A 21,892-nucleotide genomic window follows, 5' to 3' on the forward strand; every position below is an offset into this window, starting at 1 on the left:
TGTGTATATAATAATGGGATTTGTGTATGTTCTAACCATGCTGTCCAGGCCAAGCTTGGGTACGTTGCAGCGTACTGAGGCGTCCTGGGTGTGTTTGAACGTCCATAGAGGGGCATCCTGGAAGTTACATTCTAGGATAGACTTCTCTGTCCCCAAACACTGGACACTGTTAATATGGATAGGACCAGTACCTAGAGAGCGAGAGCGAGAGAGTTGGTGATTGCAGGCCTATATTGGTCTCCTATGTTGGTTATCTATAATGATAGAATGTCGGCCTCCATCCATATTGGTCACAAGGACTGGGTACACATCCACCCACACTAAATAGGCTAAACACAACCCACTTCCTGACCCAAACCTCTCTGTCGGTGAGTAGAATACCACATTGAATATGTGAGTAGGTAGATCAGAACAACCACAGTTTAACTTACCAGGACCAACACAGCACACCACGAGGGACACACACACACACACTGTGTACGTATACCACCTCAGAGTAAATGACATATAGTAGTAGAAATGATAATATAGTATTGGTCAGATTTGAAAATAGAAGCTGACGATGATGATGATGATGGTGGTGATGACGAGAGTTCAAATGGTAGCTGATGTGTTCAGACGTTGGTTTCAGTTTCATTGATGTCACTACCAATGATCAAAGTGCTGTAAACAGTCAGCAAAAGGAAAATTCACTCCCAATAATTTCCCATTCAATTTTCTCCTACTTTGTCCAGTTCTTGCTGTATCATACTTTACATTCTCTCCTTTCAAGCTCTCATTTCCAAAGGAGATAATGTTTTTGTGTAAACTTTAGATTGGTCTTCTTTCCCAGTGAGGTACAGCAGATGTAGCCTGTGAACTCTATCCTATCTCGTATCCAATCAGAGCTCTTTGTGTGCGTGACCTCACACACTGTAAATAGTCATTAGTTCTGCTAACATTTTTGGGGTGGAAATCAGGTGCCTACAACCATTGGAGTGTCCAAACTCAAAGTATATCAGTGTAAATACTTAAAGTAATAAACAGACATCACCTCCCATAAGGTTATCTTTCTTGTAAATACTTAAAGTAATGTAAATATTAAAAATACTTAAAGTAATAAACAGACATCACCTCCCATAAGGTTATCTTTCTAAGTTGTAAATAATTAAAGTAATAAACAGACATCACCTCCCATAAGGTTATCTTTCTAAGTTGTAAATACTTAAAGTAATAAACAGACATCACCTCCCATAAGGTTATCTTTCTAAGTTGTAAATACTTAAAGTAATAAACAGACATCACCTCCCATAAGGTTATCTTTCTAAGTTGTAAATACTTAAAGTAATAAACAGACATCACCTCCCATAAGGTTATCTTTCTAAGTTGTAAATACTTAAAGTAATAAACAGACATCACCTCCCATAAGGTTATCTTTCTAAGTTGTAAAAACTGTTTGATGTTTTATTTTTGTATTTTTTTTATTTCACCTTTATTTAACCAGGTAGGCTAGTTGAGAACACCTTTATTTAACCAGGTAGGCTAGTTGAGAACACCTTTATTTAACCAGGTAGGCTAGTTGAGAACACCTTTATTTAACCAGGTAGGCTAGTTGAGAACACCTTTATTTAACCAGGTAGGCTAGTTGAGAACACCTTTATTTAACCAGGTAGGCTAGTTGAGAACACCTTTATTTAACCAGAACACCTTTATTTAACCAGGTAGGCTAGTTGAGAACACCTTTATTTAACCAGGTAGGCTAGTTGAGAACACCTTTATTTAACCAGGTAGGCTAGTTGAGAACACCTTTATTTAACCAGGTAGGCTAGTTGAGAACACCTGAGAACAACACCTTTTGATTTAACCAGGTAGGCTAGTTGAGAACACCTTTATTTAACCAGGTAGGCTAGTTGAGAACACCTTTATTTAACCAGGTAGGCTAGTTGAGAACAGGTTCTCATTTGCAACTGCGACCTGGCCAAGATAAAGCATAGCAGTGTGAACAGACAACACAGAGTTACACATGGAGTAAACGATTAACAAGTCAATAACACAGTAGAGAAAAAAGGGGAGTCTATATACAATGTGTGCAAAAGGCATGAGGAGGTAGGCGAATAATTACAATATTGCAGATTAACACTGGAGTGATAAATGATCAGATGGTCATGTACAGGTAGAGATATTGGTGTGCAAAAGAGCAGAAAAGTAAATAAATAAAAACTGTGGGGATGAGGTAGGTAAAAATGGGTGGGCTATTTACCAATAGATTATGTACAGCTGCAACGATCGGTTAGCTGCTCAGATAGCTGTTGTTTGAAGTTGGTGAGGGAGATAAAAGTCTCCAACTTCAGCGATTTTTGCAATTCGTTCCAGTCACAGGCAGCAGAGTACTGGAACGAAAGGCGGCCGAATGAGGTGTTGGCTTTAGGGATGATCAATGAGATACACCTGCTGGAGCGCGTGCTACGGATGGGTGTTGCCATCGTGACCAGTGAGCTGAGATAAGGCGGAGCTTTGCCTAGCATGGCCTTGTAGATGACCTGGAGCCAGTGGGTCTGGCGACGAATATGTAGCGAGGGCCAGCCGACTAGAGCATACAAGTAAACTTTGTCACTAAATTGCATTATGTATTCTGAACTGTAACGATTGAAGATACTTGAACATAAATATTTATTGTAGTGAACATAAAAATGTGGGGTCCCGTCTGCTAATAATTTTCAAGTGTAAGTAGTAAGTAGTACTGATTTGTAATGTTCAGTGGTTGTGTCTTAATGTTTACCATCATTCCTCTAACAGTAACTAGAGGTAGAGATGTAACCAGTCATTGTTGAGAACAGTGCTCATTCCTCTAACAGTAACTAGAGGTAGAGATGTAACCAGGCATTGTTGAGAACAGTGCTCATTCCTCTAACAGTAACTAGAGGTAGAGATGTAACCAGTCATTGTTGAGAACAGTGCTCATTCCTCTAACAGTAACTAGAGGTAGAGATGTAACCAGTCATTGTTGAGAACAGTGCTCATTCCTCTAACAGTAACTAGAGGTAGAGATGTATCCAGGCATTGTTGAGAACAGTGCTCATTCCTCTAACAGTAACTAGAGGTAGAGATGTAACCAGTCATTGTTGAGAACAGTGCTCATTCCTCTAACAGTAACTAGAGGTAGAGATGTAACCAATCATTGTTGAGAACAGTGCTCATTCCTCTAACAGTAACTAGAGGTAGAGATGTAACCAGTCATTGTTGAGAACAGTGCTCATTCCTCTAACAGTAACTAGAGGTAGAGATGTAACCAGTCATTGTTGAGAACAGTGCTCATTCCTCTAACAGTAACTAGAGGTAGAGATGTAACCAGTCATTGTTGAGAACAGTGCTCATTCCTCTAACAGTAACTAGAGGTAGAGATGTAACCAGTCATTGTTGAGAACAGTGCTCATTCCTCTAACAGTAACTAGAGGTAGAGATGTAACCAGGCATTGTTGAGAACAGTGCTCATTCCTCTAACAGTAACTAGAGGTAGAGATGTAACCAGTCATTGTTGAGAACAGTGCTCATTCCTCTAACAGTAACTAGAGGTAGAGATGTAACCAGTCATTGTTGAGAACAGTGCTCATTCCTCTAACAGTAACTAGAGGTAGAGATGTAACCAGTCATTGTTGAGAACAGTGCTCATTCCTCTAACAGTAACTAGAGGTAGAGATGTAACCAGTCATTGTTGAGAACAGTGCTCATTCCTCTAACAGTAACTAGAGGTAGAGATGTAACCAGTCATTGTTGAGAACAGTGCTCATTCCTCTAACAGTAACTAGAGGTAGAGATGTAACCAGTCATTGTTGAGAACAGTGCTCATTCCTCTAACAGTAACTAGAGGTAGAGATGTAACCAGTCATTGTTGAGAACAGTGCTCATTCCTCTAACAGTAACTAGAGGTAGAGATGTAACCAGTCATTGTTGAGAACAGTGCTCATTCCTCTAACAGTAACTAGAGGTAGAGATGTAACCAGTCATTGTTGAGAACAGTGCTCATTCCTCTAACAGTAACTAGAGGTAGAGATGTAACCAGTCATTGTTGAGAACAGTGCTCATTCCTCTAACAGTAACTAGAGGTAGAGATGTAACCAGTCATTGTTGAGAACAGTGCTCATTCCTCTAACAGTAACTAGAGGTAGAGATGTAGGCATCACAGGATGCTGCATTAGCCTCTGTCATTAAGAGTGGTGCATATGACCTTGGTGATGATGGGAATGGCTTGTCTTATTATTGATGTCAGTTTATGAGCCAGTTTTGATATCCCTCCATCATGATCAATTACACCGGTTAAGCTGCGCGACTTGGCGGGTCATGTTTCGGAGGACACACGTCTCGACCATCGTCTCTCCCGAGCCCGTTGGGGAGTTGCAGTGATGAGACAAAATCGTAATTACCAATTGGATGTCACAAAAATGGGGTAAAATTTGAAAAAAATATATAATAATACAAATATATTAAGTAATAATAACTTTTAAAATCTCAATGACTTTAGATTAGCAGAACACAAATACATTTAGATTTACTCAACAACATAATATTTGTTAACAGTACTCAACAATATTAAGGGATAAGAAATATTATTGGCATATGAGTTAGTAGCACATTTTAATTTGAGTTCTACTGACCGTTGGAGATGTTTGAGTAGCCACTACTACAGTTAACCCACTGTTCCTAGGCTGTCATTGAAAATAATCATTTGTTCTTAACTGACTTACCTAGTTAAATAAAAATACAAATAAATAATACAAATCTGGACTCTTAATCTTTTCCAACATCACATATAGTACAGTATGTTAATGTGGCCTGCAGAACTCAGTCAACATGTGGCAGACATGGTGCTTTGATTTACACTACAGCTGCAGTGACCAGGCTGGAGGACATTGTTAGCAGAGGAAACCCGCTAACAATGTGTGAACCACAGATCCATCCATCCATCCATTCTCAGACCATTCAGCAGCAGACGGGCGTGGAGTCCTAAGATCAGTCCTAAACGTGGCAGGAAAAGTCCCTCTGACTCACATTGGAATCGTAAACAGTCTAAGGTACTCAGGGTACACTGTTCCTATGACCTAAGCCAGAACAGACATACAGACATATACAGCTTTATCATGGGTGTGTTGCCTCAGGTGCAAAAGACCCTGAATGAAACAGGCAGGGCAGGATGTTCACATGGCAAAACTGGGGTGAACTTTTTCCTTTGCCAGAGATAATAACAGTCTAACCCTTGACCCCTGTAGGAAAGACAGAGTCAGACAAAAAGACAGAGAATAGCAGATAGAGTCCTAGCCTACCTTGTCCCATGTGAGCTCCAGTGAGGGCCTCCTTGGCAGTTCCGAAGCCCAGCTCCCTGCACACCACGCTGGCTGAGTTGAGGTCCCACAGGTGGTCTACGATGGTACCCCACTTCCCCTCCTTCAACACCTCCACACGGCCCTCGCCCAGCCTGGGGCCAGCCTTCAGACGCACCGGCTAGAGTGGGAGAGAAGAGATTTAGAGGCACAGAGAGAGAAGGCGAGAGATAGAGAGAGAGAGAGAGAGAGAGAGAGAGAGAGAGAGAGAGAGAGAGAGAGAGAGAGAGAGAGAGAGAGAGAGAGAGAGAGAGAGAGAGAGAGAGAGAGAGAGAGAGAGAGAGAGAGAGAGAGAGAGAGAGAGAGAGAGAGAGAGAGAGAGAGAGAGAGAGAGAGAGAGAGAGAGAGAGAGAGAGAGAGAGAGAGCGAGAGAGAGAGAGAGAGAGAGAGAGAGAGAAGGAGATTGAAAGACAGTGGTAAGGTCTTGGCTATTAGCACAGTGAGGCATGGAGTGTGGTGTGTGTCAGTGTATGTGTGTGTGTGCGTCAGTGTGTGTGTGTGCGTCAGTGTGTGTGTGTGTGTGCATCAGTGTGTGTGTGTGTGCGTCTGTCTCTTACTACAATTGGGTGGGGTGCTTGGGGTCTTCCAGATGACATGAGCGCAAACTGTGGTCCCAGTACACACCTCGCCACAGCGTGTCTCCCACTCTTACAGGGGGAGGGGCTAAGTGGGATGGACAGCTTAGTGTGACACTCTGATAGGCTGGTCTCTGACCCCAGGCAGTGAACCTTCTCTACCCAGTAACTTTTCTTACTAGCCATGAGGCTCAGCCTAGGAAGGGGGAGAGAAGAGGTTGTAAGTGTATTAGAATGCTTTATAACACATTATAACATACTAGATGGTAATTTTCCATTAAGAAAAATTGATGGAACTTGCTTTAATTCTTTACAAGTATTGTTGTGGTAGTGGAATATGTTTAAAATGTATTACTTAAGCCAAGAAGTTCAATATACTCAATATTTAATTCAGTAAGATAATTGGTCTGATTACTTTGATAGACTACAATATCAACCTTATTACTTTGGATTGTGTGGCAGTTAAATCACATATTTTATCACAAATAACTAGACTCAGACTAGCCTACCAGACTGGTATACACTCCTACTAGAATAACTAGACTCAGACTAGCCTACCAGACTGGTATACACTCCTACTAGAATAACTAGACTCAGACTAGCCTACCAGACTGGTATACACTCCTACTAGAATAACTAGACTCAGACTAGCCTACCAGACATTTATACACTCCTACTAGAATAACTAGACTCAGACTAGCCTACCAGACTTTATACACTCCTACTAGAATAACTAGACTCAGACTAGCCTACCAGACATTTATACACTCCTACTAGAATAACTAGACTCAGACTAGCCTACCAGATGTTATACACTCCTACTAGAATAACTAGACTCAGACTAGCCTACCAGATGTTATACACTCCTACTAGAATAACTAGACTCAGACTAGCCTACCAGATGTTATACACTCCTACTAGAATAACTAGACTCAGACTAGCCTACCAGATGTTATACACTCCTACTAGAATAACTAGACTCAGACTAGCCTACCAGATGTTATACACTCCTACTAGAATAACTAGACTCAGACTAGCCTACCTACCAGATGTTATACACTCCTACTAGAATAACTAGACTCAGACTAGCCTACCAGACTGGTATACACTCCTACTAGAATAACTAGACTCAGACTAGCCTACCAGATGTTATACACTCCTACTAGAATAACTAGACTCAGACTAGCCTACCAGATGTTATACACTCCTACTAGAATAACTAGACTCAGACTAGCCTACCAGATGTTATACACTCCTACTAGAATAACTAGACTCAGACTAGCCTACCAGATGTTATACACTCCTACTAGAATAACTAGACTCAGACTAGCCTACCAGACTGGTATACACTCCTACTAGAATAACTAGACTCAGACTAGCCTACCAGATGTTATACACTCCTACTAGAATAACTAGACTCAGACTAGCCTACCAGATGTTATACACTCCTACTAGAATAACTAGACTCAGACTAGCCTACCAGATGTTATACACTCCTACTAGAATAACTAGACTCAGACTAGCCTACCAGATGTTATACACTCCTACTAGAATAACTAGACTCAGACTAGCCTACCAGACTGGTATACACTCCTACTAGAATAACTAGACTCAGACTAGCCTACCAGATGTTATACACTCCTACTAGAATAACTAGACTCAGACTAGCCTACCAGATGTTATAAACTCCTACTAGAATAACTAGACTCAGACTAGCCTACCAGACTGGTATACACTCCTACTAGAATAACTAGACTGAGACTAGCCTACCAGATGTTATACACTCCTACTAGAATAACTAGACTCAGACTAGCCTACCAGATGTTATACACTCCTACTAGAATAACTAGACTCAGACTAGCCTACCAGACTGGTATACACTCCTACTAGAATAACTAGACTCAGACTAGCCTACCAGATGTTATACACTTCTACTAGAATAACTAGACTCAGACTAGCCTACCAGACTTTATACACTCCTACTAGAATAACTAGACTCAGACTAGCCTACCAGACTGGTATACACTCCTACTAGAATAACTAGACTCAGACTAGCCTACCAGACTTTATACACTCCTACTAGAATAACTAGACTCAGACTAGCCTACCAGACTTTATACACTCCTACTAGAATAACTAGACTCAGACTAGCCTACCAGACTTTATACACTCCTACTAGAATAACTAGACTCAGACTAGCCTACCAGATGTTATACACTCCTACTAGAATAACTAGACTGTGCATAGCTAATGTCTGGTCATTTATGTCATCTCCGTTCCATGAAGAAGAGGAACAAGAGAAGCACTCTCCAGGAACACTTCGTATGAATACTTTATAATGCATTACTATAGTAGATATACTGTATAGTAGATGCTATTTAGCAGACACTTTTATCCAAAATTACTTACAGTCATGTGTGCTAAAATCACATACACAAACAGTATCAACATCTGGAGAACAAATAATTTGTAGTTAGTTGAGATGTTCCAACATGTGAGTTGGTCTTACTTTGTGGATGGATCAGCAAGCTTGGTGTCCCAGATTTTCCTGTGAAGAAACAGGAAAAATAGAAAAGGACGTTAGTATCTCTTCCGTTGATTAGTTGAGGTTTCGTGAAGCACCTGTTCATCCTGTGAGGTGTGATGACTAAAGCTTACCCACTGAGTTAGCAAATAATTTGTAGTTATTGACATGTTCCAAACATGTGCTTGGTTTATGTGGATGGATCACACAGTGATACCCAAACACTGACTGTAGATATCTGGAAAAATGTTTGTATGGTCCATGCCACACACAGTGATACCCAAACACTGACTGTAGATATCTGGTGTTTGTATGGTCCATGCCACACACAGTGATACCCAAACACTGACTGTAGATATCTGGTGTTTGTATGGTCCATGCCACACACAGTGATACCCAAACACTGACTGTAGATATCTGGTGTTTGTATGGTCCATGCCACACACAGTGATACCCAAACACTGACTGTAGATATCTGGTGTTTGTATGGTCCATGCCACACACAGTGATACCCAAACACTGACTGTAGATATCTGGTGTTTGTATGGTCCATGCCACACACAGTGATACCCAAACACTGACTGTAGATATCTGGTGTTTGTATGGTCCATGCCACACACAGTGATACCCAAACACTGACTGTAGATATCTGGTGTTTGTATGGTCCATGCCACACACAGTGATACCCAAACACTGACTGTAGATATCTGGTGTTTGTATGGTCCATGCCACACACAGTGATACCCAAACACTGACTGTAGATATCTGGTGTTTGTATGGTCCATGCCACACACAGTGATACCCAAACACTGACTGTAGATATCTGGTGTTTGTATGGTCCATGCCACACACAGTGATACCCAAACACTGACTGTAGATATCTGGTGTTTGTATGGTCCATGCCACACACAGTGATACCCAAACACTGACTGTAGATATCTGATATCTGATACCCAAACACTGACTGTAGATATCTGGTGTTTGTATGGTCCATGCCACACACAGTGATACCCAAACAATGACTGTAGATATCTGGTGTTTGTATGGTCCATGCCACACAGAATGATTCCCTCACACACACTGTTTATCAGCCACATCGTTAGGCATGTGTTGTTGGTGTACATGGACACAGACAGAAACAGTTATGTCCTAGAAGCATCTGTACCTTTCATACTGGCCTTACGGATGCCAACCAGTAGAAATACACTAACATAGATACATATTGTCAGCCTAAAGAGAGGCCCATCTGTGTTGAGATACAGTAAATCGTTGTGTGTGTGTAAGTGGGATCGTGAAATTTCCCTTCTTCTCTCTGACCAACACTTCCTGTCTCTCTTTCCTTTATGTTGGGGTGTAGATGTCTAGCCTAGGTCTGTGTGTATGTTTAGAACGACTGGTCAGAGTGTAGTAGGTCTATGTACACCCAGCTAAGCCAGGCTTTAAGAGAAAAACAATGATGTCTGTTGCCAACACACAGTAGATCTGCTCAAACAGCTGGGTTGTATTCATTATGCACCAAATGGAAGTAAACAGAATAAAACAGGGAGGGACTATGACTTCCATAACAAACGCTTACTTGGCATTTTACAAGAACATTGCTAGTACAACAACATTTGTAAATAACTCTTGAAAGGGATTCAAACTAAATACCTCTCCTTTTGAAACTACTCATTATACCAACCAGCGTAGGCTGAAAAAATGTGACTTTCAACACCAACTATGGACGACATTGCTGGGAAAAGGTTGAAACAAAACACACACACAAACAAACAGTGTTGGCACACTTTAACCGTAAGAACTGGTCAGTCTGTCCGAGAAACTCCCTCTCTCCCTCCCTCCCTCCCTCCCTCCCACTCGCTCACATACACACACTCAAACACGGTTGATCTGCATCGAAATAGCCGTCCCACAGTTCCCACCCCTAGATGCGGAGAGTGCCAAACAGGAGCTGAGGCAGACTAGACTACACACACACACACACACACACACACACACACACACACACACACACACACACACACACACACACACACACACACACACACACACACACACACACACACACACACACACACACACACACACACACACACACACACACACACACACACACCAACACACACACATACACACACGCACACACACACCAACACACACACATACACACACGCACACACACAACTCAGTCAGCTGCACTTAGGGAAACAAATACATCTACGGATATTCATAACACAGGATATTTGGATTTCCAACATGATACTAACACATTCCTGCCTTGCTAGTCACAAAGTCTACAAAGGAGGATATTGGAATGAAGAGAGACATTGTTTCAGCCCTGGTGTTGTAAAGTAGTTAGAGTTAAGTCCTGTTACAGTGGGAAAGTAGATGTCACTTCTTTCTGGTATGGTACCTCCTTGCACTATTTTTGTTGTTGACCTAAATATAGAAATATACACAGATGCATTATGCATTTACTGTAATATAATCTCTCATCACTGAGGCCTAATAGTAAATATTTGTTGTTTAACTTTTAAAATGTTTACTTTTTAACGGCACATTAACACTGTAACGAGAGTCGGGAAGCAAGTTCAGGGAGTGAAGTCAGTTAGCTGTGATCCCTTGAAAGTTATGCTTTTTATCCTTAGTCATAGGCAAAACATGTGCTTTCTCAGGTAAAACCTTTGCAGACGCTCTTATCCAGAGCAACTTAATAATTCAGAGTTAATGCCTAACCTTAAGAATTCAGAGTTAATGCCTAACCTTAAGAATTCAGAGTTAATGCCTAACCTTAATAATTCAGAGTTAATGCCTAACCTTAATTCAGAGTTAATGCCTAACCTTAAGAATTCAGAGTTAATGCCTAACCTTAAGAATTCAGAGTTAATGCCTAACCTTAATAATTCAGAGTTAATGCCTAACCTTAAGAATTCAGAGTTAATGCCTAACCTTAAGAATTCAGAGTTAATGCCTAACCTTAATAATTCAGAGTTAATGCCTAACCTTAATAATTCAGAGTTAATGCCTAACCTTAATAATTCAGAGTTAATGCCTAACCTTAATAATTCAGAGTTAATGCCTAACCTTAATAATTCAGAGTTAATGCCTAACCTTAATAATTCAGAATTCAGAGTTAATGCCTAACCTTAATAATTCAGAGTTAATGCCTAACCTTAATAATTCAGAGTTAACCTTAATAATTCAGAGTTAATGCCTAACCTTAATAATTCAGAGTTAATGCCTAACCTTAATAATTTCAGAGTTAATGCCTAACCTTAATAATTCAGAAATTAACAGAATTCAGAGTTAATGCCTAACCTTAATAATTCAGAGTTAATGCCTAACCTTAATAATTCAGAGTTAATGCCTAACCTTAATAATTCAGAGTTAATGCCTAACCTTAATAATTCAGAGTTAATGCCTAACCTTAATAATTCAGAGTTAATGCCTAACCTAGAGTTAATGCCTAACCTTAATAATTCAGAGTTAATGCCTAACCTTAATAATTCAGAGTTAATGCCTAACCTTAATTCAGAGTTAATTCAGAGTTAAATGCCTAACCTTAATAATTCAGAATTCAGTTAATGCCTAACCTTAAGAATTCAGAGTTAATGCCTAACCTTAATAATTCAGAGTTAATGCCTAACCTTAAGAATTCAGAATTCAAGAATTCAGAGTTAATGCCTAACAGAGTTAATGCCTAACCTTAATAATTCAGAGTTAATGCCTAACCTTAAGAATTCAGAGTTAATGCCTAACCTTAATAATTCAGAAATTAACCTTAAGAGTTAAGTTAATGCCTAACCTTAAGAATTCAGAGTTAATGCCTAACCTTAATAATTCAGAGTTAATGCCTAACCTTAATAATTAATGCAACCTTAATAATTCAGAGTTAATGCCTAACCTTAAGAATTCAGAGTTAATGCCTAACCTTAAGAATTCAGAGTTAATGCCTAACCTTAAGAATTCAGAGTTAATGCCTAACCTTAAGAATTCAGAGTTAATGCCTAACCTTAAGAATTCAGAGTTAATGCCTGAACTTAAGAATTCAGAGTTAATGCCTAACCTTAAGAATTCAGAGTTAATGCCTAACCTTAAGAAATGCCTAACAATAATTCAGAGTTAATGCCTAACCTTAAGAATTCAGAATGCCTAACCTAACCTAACCTAAGAATTCAGAGTTAATGCCTAACCTGAATTCAGAGTTAATGCCTAACCTTAAGAGTTAATGCCTAACAAGAATTCAGAGTTAATGCCTAACCTTAATAATTCAGAGTTAATGCCTAACCTTAAGAATTCAGAGTTAATGCCTAACCTTAATAATTCAGAGTTAATGCCTAACCTTAATAATTCAGAGTTAATGCCTGAACTTAACTTTAAATTTGATGTTCGGAACAACTTCTAAATGATTATGCTTGAGGAACATGGATGAATGTCTAATTCTGATGTGAGACTAGGAGCTGGTAGCCACAACTGCGGTGTTTGTCAGACCAGGAGACATCCCAAAAATCGGTCTTCTCACGAAAACATCTGTAGCGTCAGAACGGTTTGGTCTACAAACTAATATAACCATTCCATGGAAAGATGAGACTCTCACAAACAAAACATGCCAGTTGTATTTGCTTTAGGATGCCCACAAGCCTCACAAGACTCGTCTGAATGTGGCCCAGTACCAGTTACATAAATAAATGGAGGTATACACTGAGTATACAAAACATTAAGAACACCTGCTTTTTCCATGTCATAGACTGACCAGGTGATACAAGGTGAAAGCTATGATCCCTTATTGATGTCACTCGTTAAATCCACTTCAATCAGTGTAGATGAAGAGGAGGAGTTAAAGGAGGATTTCTAAGCCTTTACACAATAGAGACATGGATTGTGGATGTGTGACATTCAGAGGGTGAATGGGCAAGACAAAAGACTGAAGTGCCTTTAAACAGGGTATGGTGGTAGGTGCCAGGCTCACCGGTTTGTGTAAAGAACTGCAACGCTGCTGGGTTTTTCGCACCAAACAGTTTCCCGTGTGTTTAAAGAATGGTCCTCCACCCAACTGACATCAAGCCAACTTGACTGACATCAAGCCAACTCAACTGTGGGAAGCATTGCAGTCAACATTAGCCAGCATCCCTGTGGATGTTAGTTTAAGCCATCAAAAGTTGAATTATATGTATATGTAAGTTTCAGACAGACATATACTGCAGCAGTAAGGTCATGCTAAAGGACTTGTGGTGGATTGAGACAGACACACACGCTGCGAATTGAATTGAACACTTATTCTTAAATGAAATTCGTAAAATAACTTGGATGTGTCTACCATGTGTCTCTGTTGTAAAACGTTTGTAACCCAGAGAATAGACACACACATATACGCAAAGGCGCGCCAGCACACACACACACCCACCCACACACACGTAACCAGGGGAGAGAATGTCTGTGACATAATTGTGACCTCACCACACACCAATCAAACCAACTATTTCCCTCACCACACTGGCACTGACTAAATTGAGCACCGAGGAAAGAAAACCACATATCAACCATTTCCCAGACTCCTTTGATTCAGTTACAGTATATTTGGTTGAACTTTGGTGGAACTTCACCTAAATTCCCTTAACTTCAACCTAACTTCAAAGCATTGGAAAAAAGTGCTATATAAAACCCATGTATTGTTACTACTACTCTAACTTTATTCATGCTACTTCTCCTGTCTTTGAAGATACAGTGTCCTCTGAAAGTATTCATACTCCTTAACTTATTCCACATTTAGTTGTGTTACAACCTGAACTCAAAACAGATTAAATAGATGTTTTTCTCTCACCGATCTACACAGAATTCCCCATAATGACAAAGTGAAAACATGTTTTTAGATTTTTTTTGCTAATTTATTAAAAAATGAAATACAGAAATATCTTAGAATCAACATGTTAGAATCAACTTTGGCAGTGATTACAGCTGATGAGTATTTCTGGGTAAGTCTCTAAGAGCTTTGCTCACCTGTATTGTATAATATCTGCACAAGCTTAAGTTGTTTGTCCCTTAACTCTTGCCATGGATTTTCAAGCCGATTTAATTAAGTCAAAACTGTAACTCTGCCACCCACTGCCTTCTTGGTAAGCAACTCCAGTGTATATTTGGGCTTGTGTTTTAGGTTATTGTCCTGCTGAAAGGTGAATTTGTCTCCCAGGTTTGAACCAGGTTTTTCTCTAGGATTTTGCCTGTGCTTAGCTCTATTCTGTTTAATTTTATCCTTAAAAAACATCCTAGTCCTTGCCAATGAAAAGCATACCCATAACATGATGCATCTACCACCAAGCTTGAAAATATGAACAGTGGTATGTTGTGTTGGATTTCCCCCAAACATGACACTTTATAATCAGGACATAAAGTTTATTACTTTGACCAATTTGTTTGCCGTTTTACTTTAGCACCTTATTGCAAAAAGGATGCATGTACAGGCTTCCTTATTTTCACAATATGTTAATATTGTGGAGAAACTACAATGTTGTGGATCCATCCTCAGTTTTCTCCTATCATGGCCATTAAACTCTGTAACTGTTTTAAAATCACCATTGGCCTCATGGTGAAATCCCTGAGTGGTTTCCTTCCTCTCCAGCAACTGAGTTAGGAAGGACGCGTGTGGCTTTGTAGTGACTGGGTGTATTGATACACCACCCAAAGTGTAATTTATAACTTCACCAGGCTCAAAGGGGTATTCAACGTCTGCTGTTTTTAATGTTTACCCATCTACCAATAGGCGCTCTTCTTTGGCGAGGCATTGGAAAACCTCCCTGGTCTTTGTGGTTAAATCTGTGTTTAAAATTCACTGCTCGATGGACCTTACAGATTATTGTATTGTGGGGTACAGAGATGAGGTAGTCATTCAATAATCATATTAAACACTAAGACATTTCAGCTTTTCATAAAAAAAAAAACATAATTCCAGTTTGACATTATGGTGTATTGAGTGCAGGCCAGTACACAAAATCTCTATTGAATTCATTTTAAATTGAGTCCGTAACACAACAAAATGTGGAAAAAGTCAAGGAGTGTGAATACTTTCTGAAGGTACTATATTTAGGGTGCACATATCCCTCTTTCTCTAATATGATTGTACAGATGTTAATTAGCTAGCTAGTGAATATTATGAACACTTGTATGAACACACATATTGAGCAGGTGGGTTAGAAAACAGAACTACTGTTCACTACACCTCTGACTCTGTAATGGTATGTGTTTAAATGTGTTTAACGGTTCTCCTTCCCAGAACCCCAGTCTGCCTGTATAATCAGTGTGTTACAGGCTCTACCCCTCGTTTACCGAGAGAGAGAGAGAGAGAGAGAGAGAGAGAGAGAGAGAGAGAGAGAGAGAGAGAGAGAGAGAGAGAGAGACAGAGAGAGAGACAGAGAGAGAGAGAGACAGAGAGAGAGAGAGAGACAGAGAGAGAGAGAGAGAGAGAGAGAGAGAGAGAGAGAGAGAGAGAGAGAGAGAGAGAGACAGAGAGAGAGAGAGAGACAGAGAGAGACAGAGAGAGAGTAACAGAGAGAGAGAGAGAGAGAGAGAGAGAGAGAGAGAGAGAGAGAGAGAGAGAGAGAGAGAGAGAGAGAGAGAGAGAGAGAGAGAGAGAGAGAGAGAGAGAGAGAGAGAGACAGAGAGAGAGAGAGAGAGAGAGAGAGAGAGAGAGAGAGAGAGAGACAGAGAGAGAGAGAGAGACAGAGAGAGACAGAGAGAGAGAGTAACAGAGAGAGAGAGAGAGAGAGAGAGAGAGAGAGAGAGAGAGAGAGACAGAGAGAGAGAGAGAGAGAGAGAGAGAGAGAGAGAGAGAGAGAGAGAGAGAGAGAGAGAGAGAGAGAGAGAGAGAGAGAGAGAGAGAGACAGAGAGAGAGAGAGAGAGAGACAGAGAGACAGAGAGAGAGAGAGAGACAGAGAGAGACAGAGAGAGAGAGTAACAGAGAGGAGAGAGAGAGAGAGAGAGAGAGAGAGAGAGAGAGAGAGAGAGAGAGAGAGAGAGAGAGAGAGAGAGAGAGAGAGAGAGAGAGACAGAGAGAGAGAGAGAGAGAGAGAGAGAGAGAGAGAGAGAGAGAGAGACAGAGAGACAGAGAGAGAGAGAGAGACAGAGAGAGACAGAGAGAGAGAGTAACAGAGAACCCCTGTTGCTAAATGACAACAACCACCCTGCTGTTTATTTTTTCATCACCGTCACACTCCCTTGCTTTCCTTACCACTTTACCACTTTCTCTCCCCCTTCACCTCTCCCTCTCCAGCATCTTCCTCCCTTACCCTGCAGTGCCAGAAGAAGAGGAGTACCCCATGCAATGTTTGAACCCCGGATTTGAATAGCAACTACTTTCAACACCAAATGTCTTCGTCGGGATAGTGATTGCTGGGAACCATCAATCTTAGATCCACAGTTTTGAGTTGTCCAGATGAAGTTGCATAGTTGCATAGTCTGTGTCCTCCTATCATGGATGATCCTCTTTCTATGGGCTCAGAGATGATAGCCTGTGAGCTCCTCCTTGGCTATGGACGATCTCTTATGCAAGTACAGTACATGCAATAAAACACGTCAGTCAAAACACAACTGAATGAATTACAGCTTGGGCTGACAACCACAGTTAAACGCCAAAACCACATAAAGCACAGCCGCCCGCCATACATAGGCCTACATTTATTTTACCTTTATTTAACTAGGCAAGTCAGTTAAGAACAAATTCTTATTTTCAATGACAGCCTAGGAACAGTGGGTAAACTGCCTGTTCAGGGGCAGAACGACAGATTTGTACCTTGTCAACCTTCCGGTTACTAGTCCAACGCTCTAACCACTAGGCTACCCTGCCGCCCCATAAATCAAAAGAAGCTATATAAATTAGAGACAAGCTCACATTAGATCCCTCAGGTTTCTCAGATCTGAGACACCAACCGAGACTGAATCGGTTACAAAAAATGTCACTCTAAGGAAAATGATACACCCCCATCTGGGCTGAAGCGCAATTAATCAATTGTAGGACCTCTAATCTCCACGGTGACAGAGAGAGACAGACAGTTGCTGACACAGTGGGGCCACAGCTGGGCCCAAGCTATAATTGGAGACAGTAGAAAACCCTGGGTAGTCTGAGTGGCTCAGTCCTACACACTGTTCTTCACACACACACATGAACGATGCACACACACACACACAGCTATAATTGGGGTGTTTTTTCTCTGGCGGCAAGCAGGGCAGAAACCTGAAGAGCCTCAGTACTGGCCAACCTACAATTACAACATCTCCAGGGTCTCATCCAGACCAGTAGACACGGACAAGAGCCAGGAGGGGACAGGAGCCATATGCTCTGGTCTCATTTGAGCTTTCTAAGAATGGACCAGAGACTGTCTGAACAAGCTACTGTAGGTCAATTCATGCCAGTCCTAATTGGGTTCTACTGGGTTAGGACTACAGTAACTTTCATTTTCTGTGAAATAAATTATACTTTAATTTTGGTTCTTGGACGAATGTGATAATTATCAAAGTTACAGACTGCACCTTTAAGCCATGTTAAAATCAATCAATCATCAGTAAGTCAATCACTCATTCTATTTTAGAATGTGGAATATTGGGATACACATAAAAACTGTAGTGTCTTAAATTATCAACCAACCAGGACTAAAATACTAATAAAATCCATGAGAACAAAACTATAAAATAGCAAAACTGGCCTTAATAAACTATACAGGCTTTAAACATGTCTGTCTAATCTGAGGTATAAAAAAACAATCTGGCCTTTCTGGGTCATATCAGAGTGATGTGGTGCCAGGGATAAAGCTTTCACTAGCTGGACCAGCAGGCACACAAACACTGGGGTACAGTTCAGTAGGCACGCAATCAAAGAAAACGCTTTGAAACAGATGGAATTTAGCCAATGAGAAAGTCCCTTTTTGTTGTGCGTTTCCAGATGTGTTCTCTCGTTTGTCCCTTCGGAACACAACACCAGGTCAACCCTAGGACACAGAGACCCAACTGAATTCAAATAGAAACCACTGCCGTCCCAAATGCCTTGTTATTTACTCAACTGAGAATGAAACATACTGACAGAAAAACAAACTGGCGGTTTGAACTCTGAAAAGATAATTGCCAAATATCTGTACTTGCGTTCTAAAAAGTAGGCATTTTGGGTTTTCAAAAATAGAATGTTTTATAGTATTTGATATTTAGAAAATGTTGTATGATTTAAGTGTCTTGATGTCATACTTATTTAGGCTTTTCATGTAGTAGAATTATCTGAACACTATTGAGGAAGAGGAAGAAGAGGAAGAACATTGAGGAAGAGTCGTCTCAGATCCATGTGGGTTTGACAGCAGCCTATAATTAGCTGAGGTGACAAGCTGTACCCAAAAGAACTAGCAGTAAAGAAGGGGTGAAAGGTCGCAAGGCACTTAACCCTAATTGCTCCTGATAGTCTCTCTGAATAAGAGCGTCAACCAACCTTGTCCTGTTTCTCTCTCGTCTCCCTTACAATTCCAGTATACTGGCTATGAGCCTAGGTAGGGCCTCTGTCTTCCACGGTGCCATTATGGAGCTAAATATCTCCTTGGAATTAATCACCTCTGAAAATTTACCAATCCAGTCTTGAAACTCCCCTCACTTGAATGTAACATGACAGGGAAAGGTCTAGTGAGGAAATGAACCGGCTAAAACAGTAGCTCTCTCTTTAAACCGATACAGGAATCAGAACAGATGTTATGGTCGGTTCAGTCGCACGCACGCACGCACGCACACACACACACACACACACACACACACACACACACACACACACACACACACACACACACACACACACACACACACACACACACACACACACACACACACACACACACACACACACACACACACACACACACACAGTAGCTGCAGCCTATATGGAGAATGAATGTCTCCACTTTGAGTCACACAGGACAAAACCATTAGGAAATAATTACCGTATGATGTCCATGACAGTCTGGACAGAGGACTCTTTCATGATGGGACAGAAATAGTCGTGCTAATGCTTGGTTCTCCCTAGGTTCTAAGCTAAACCGTCCTAATACCAAAGATTTCCACAGGGTCAGAGGAAGTACAGTTAGATCCGTGAGTGAGTGAGTGAGTGAGTGAGTGAGTGAGTGAGTGAGTGAGTGAGTGAGTGAGTGAGTGAGTGAGTGAGTGAGTGAGTGAGTGAGTGTGTTAGTGTGTCAGTGAGTCAGTGTGTCAGTGAGTCAGTGAGTCAGTGAGTGAGTGTGTCAGTGAGTCAGTGTGTCAATGTGTCAATGTGTCAATGTGTCAGTGTGTCAGTGAGTCAGTGTGTCAAGGAGTCAGTGTGCCAGTGTGTCAGTGAGTCAGTGTGTCAGTGAGTCAGTGTGTCCGTAACTCAGTGAGTTAGTGTGTCAGTGAGTCAGTGTGTCAAGGAGTCAGTGTGTCAGTGTGTCAGTGAGTCAGTGTGTCAGTGAGTCAGTGTGTCAGTGAGTCAGTGAGTCAGTGTGTCATTGTGTCAGTGAGTCAGTGTGTCAGTGTGTCAGTGAGTCAGTGTGTCAGTGTGTCAGTGAGTCAGTGTGTCAGTGTGTCAGTGAGTCAGTGAGTCAGTGTGTCCGTAAGTCAGTGAGTCAGTGTGTCCGTGAGTCAGTGTGTCCGTGAGTCAGTGTGTTAGTGTGTCAGTGAGTCAGTGTGTCAATGTGTCAATGTGTCAGTGAGTCAGTGAGTAAGTAAGTGAGTCTGACAACTGAGGACGTTTTGTCTGAGAACTGAGCGACTTCCTAATATGAATACCATAAACATGAGGACATGTACATCCGGACAAAACCTCAGCCCTCTCCGAAAACCACCCCCTACACCTTCCAACTATTTGCTGTGGTCATTCTCCCCACTCCCTCAACAGTCTTTACTCTGCTTCCACCCCAATGGACATTTATTTATTCATCACTGCTACAGTTGTTATGATGTATATAGTGCTATTTCTATTTATATTGGGGGGGGGGGGTTATTACCATTTCAGTTATTTTGGGGTGGCAGGGAGCCTAGTGGTTAGAACAGGGAGCCTAGTGGTTAGAGCGGGGAGCCTAGTGGTTAGAACAGGGAGCCTAGTGGTTAGAGCGGGGAGCCTAGTGGTTAGAACAGGGAGCCTAGTGGTTAGAACAGGGAGCCTAGTGGTTAGAACAGGGAGCCTAGTGGTTAGAACAGGGAGCCTAGTGGTTAGAGCGGGGAGCCTAGTGGTTAGAACAGGGAGCCTAGTGGTTAGAGCAGGGAGCCTAGTGGTTAGAACAGGGAGCCTAGTGGTTAGAGCGGGGAGCCTAGTGGTTAGAACAGGGAGCCTAGTGGTTAGAGCAGGGAGCCTAGTGGTTAGAACAGGGAGCCTAGTGGTTAGAACAGGGAGCCTAGTGGTTAGAGCGGGGAGCCTAGTGGTTAGAGCAGGGAGCCTAGTGGTTAGAGCAGGGAGCCTAGTGGTTAGAACAGGGAGCCTAACGGTTAGAGCAGGGAGCCTAGCGGTTAGAGCAGGGAGCCTAGCGGTTAGAGCAGGGAGCCTAGTGGTTAGAGCAGGGAGCCTAGTGGTTAGAACAGGGAGCCTAGTGGTTAGAACAGGGAGCCTAGTGGTTAGAACAGGGAGCCTAGTGGTTAGAACAGGGAGCCTAGTGGTTAGAGCGGGGAGCCTAGTGGTTAGAGCGGGGAGCCTAGCGGTTAGAGCAGGGAGCCTAGTGGTTAGAGCAGGGAGCCTAGCGGTTAGAGCAGGGAGCCTAGCGGTTAGAGAGTTGGGCCAGTAACTGAAAGGTTGCTAGATCGAATCCCCGAGCTGACAAGGTAAAAATCTGTCGTTCTGCCCCTGAACAGGCAGTTAACCCACTGTTCCTATGCTGTTATTGTAAATAAGAATGTGTTCTTAACTGACTTACCTAGTTTAAATAAAGGTTTAAAAAAAAAATATATATATATATATATATATATAAATTTCCCTTAATCCTAGATATTGTAGCTCACTGTACCCTGCAATCCCTCCTGTAACCCTGAACATGTGACTATTGAACACTCTGAATCTGCAGGGCTGAATGGAGTGGGTTATTTACTTGTATGTTCTTTCGTTGTGTAGTTCTGCCTCAGGGAACCCCAGCATTCCACACACCACTCTGCTGCTGTTGAGGTTCCAGCCCAGGTCACACACCTGCCTCCATCTCCCAGCATGCTTCACTTCCACCACGCCCTCAGTGATCAGGGCCCGCTTCTTAGTGTGCATCAGGATGGGCCGCAGACGCACCTCCTGGATACGCACCTTGCTGGAATACTGAGGGGGAGGGGATTTCTTAAAACTTTGCTGTAAAAAAGTTTGTTCAAGGACACTTTCAAATTCAAATGACTTAAGTGAATAATTTCCAACTGGGACAGTAAATATATAAAAAATATATATAAAAAAATATGCCATTTAGCAGACGCTTTTATCCAA

General features: G+C 41.5%; 1 protein-coding gene across 2 annotated transcripts in view; it reads right to left on the reverse strand.

Annotated features, from left to right (window-relative positions):
* LOC124041097 (lysyl oxidase homolog 4-like) overlaps nucleotides 1–21,892 on the reverse strand; it is a 56,360-nt gene that overhangs the window by 28,539 nt on the left and 5,929 nt on the right. For both annotated transcript variants that reach the window (XM_046358264.1, XM_046358265.1), the window contains exons 4-8: nucleotides 21,519–21,733; nucleotides 8,439–8,477; nucleotides 5,912–6,125; nucleotides 5,298–5,475; nucleotides 37–191 (exon numbers count right to left, since the gene is read on the reverse strand). In XM_046358264.1, coding sequence (XP_046214220.1) covers nucleotides 37–191; nucleotides 5,298–5,475; nucleotides 5,912–6,125; nucleotides 8,439–8,477; nucleotides 21,519–21,733 — 801 coding nt within the window. The remainder of the gene's footprint in view (nucleotides 1–36; nucleotides 192–5,297; nucleotides 5,476–5,911; nucleotides 6,126–8,438; nucleotides 8,478–21,518; nucleotides 21,734–21,892) is intronic.

Source organism: Oncorhynchus gorbuscha, linkage group LG08 (assembly GCF_021184085.1).
Source record: "Oncorhynchus gorbuscha isolate QuinsamMale2020 ecotype Even-year linkage group LG08, OgorEven_v1.0, whole genome shotgun sequence".
Lineage (NCBI taxonomy): Eukaryota > Metazoa > Chordata > Actinopteri > Salmoniformes > Salmonidae > Oncorhynchus > Oncorhynchus gorbuscha.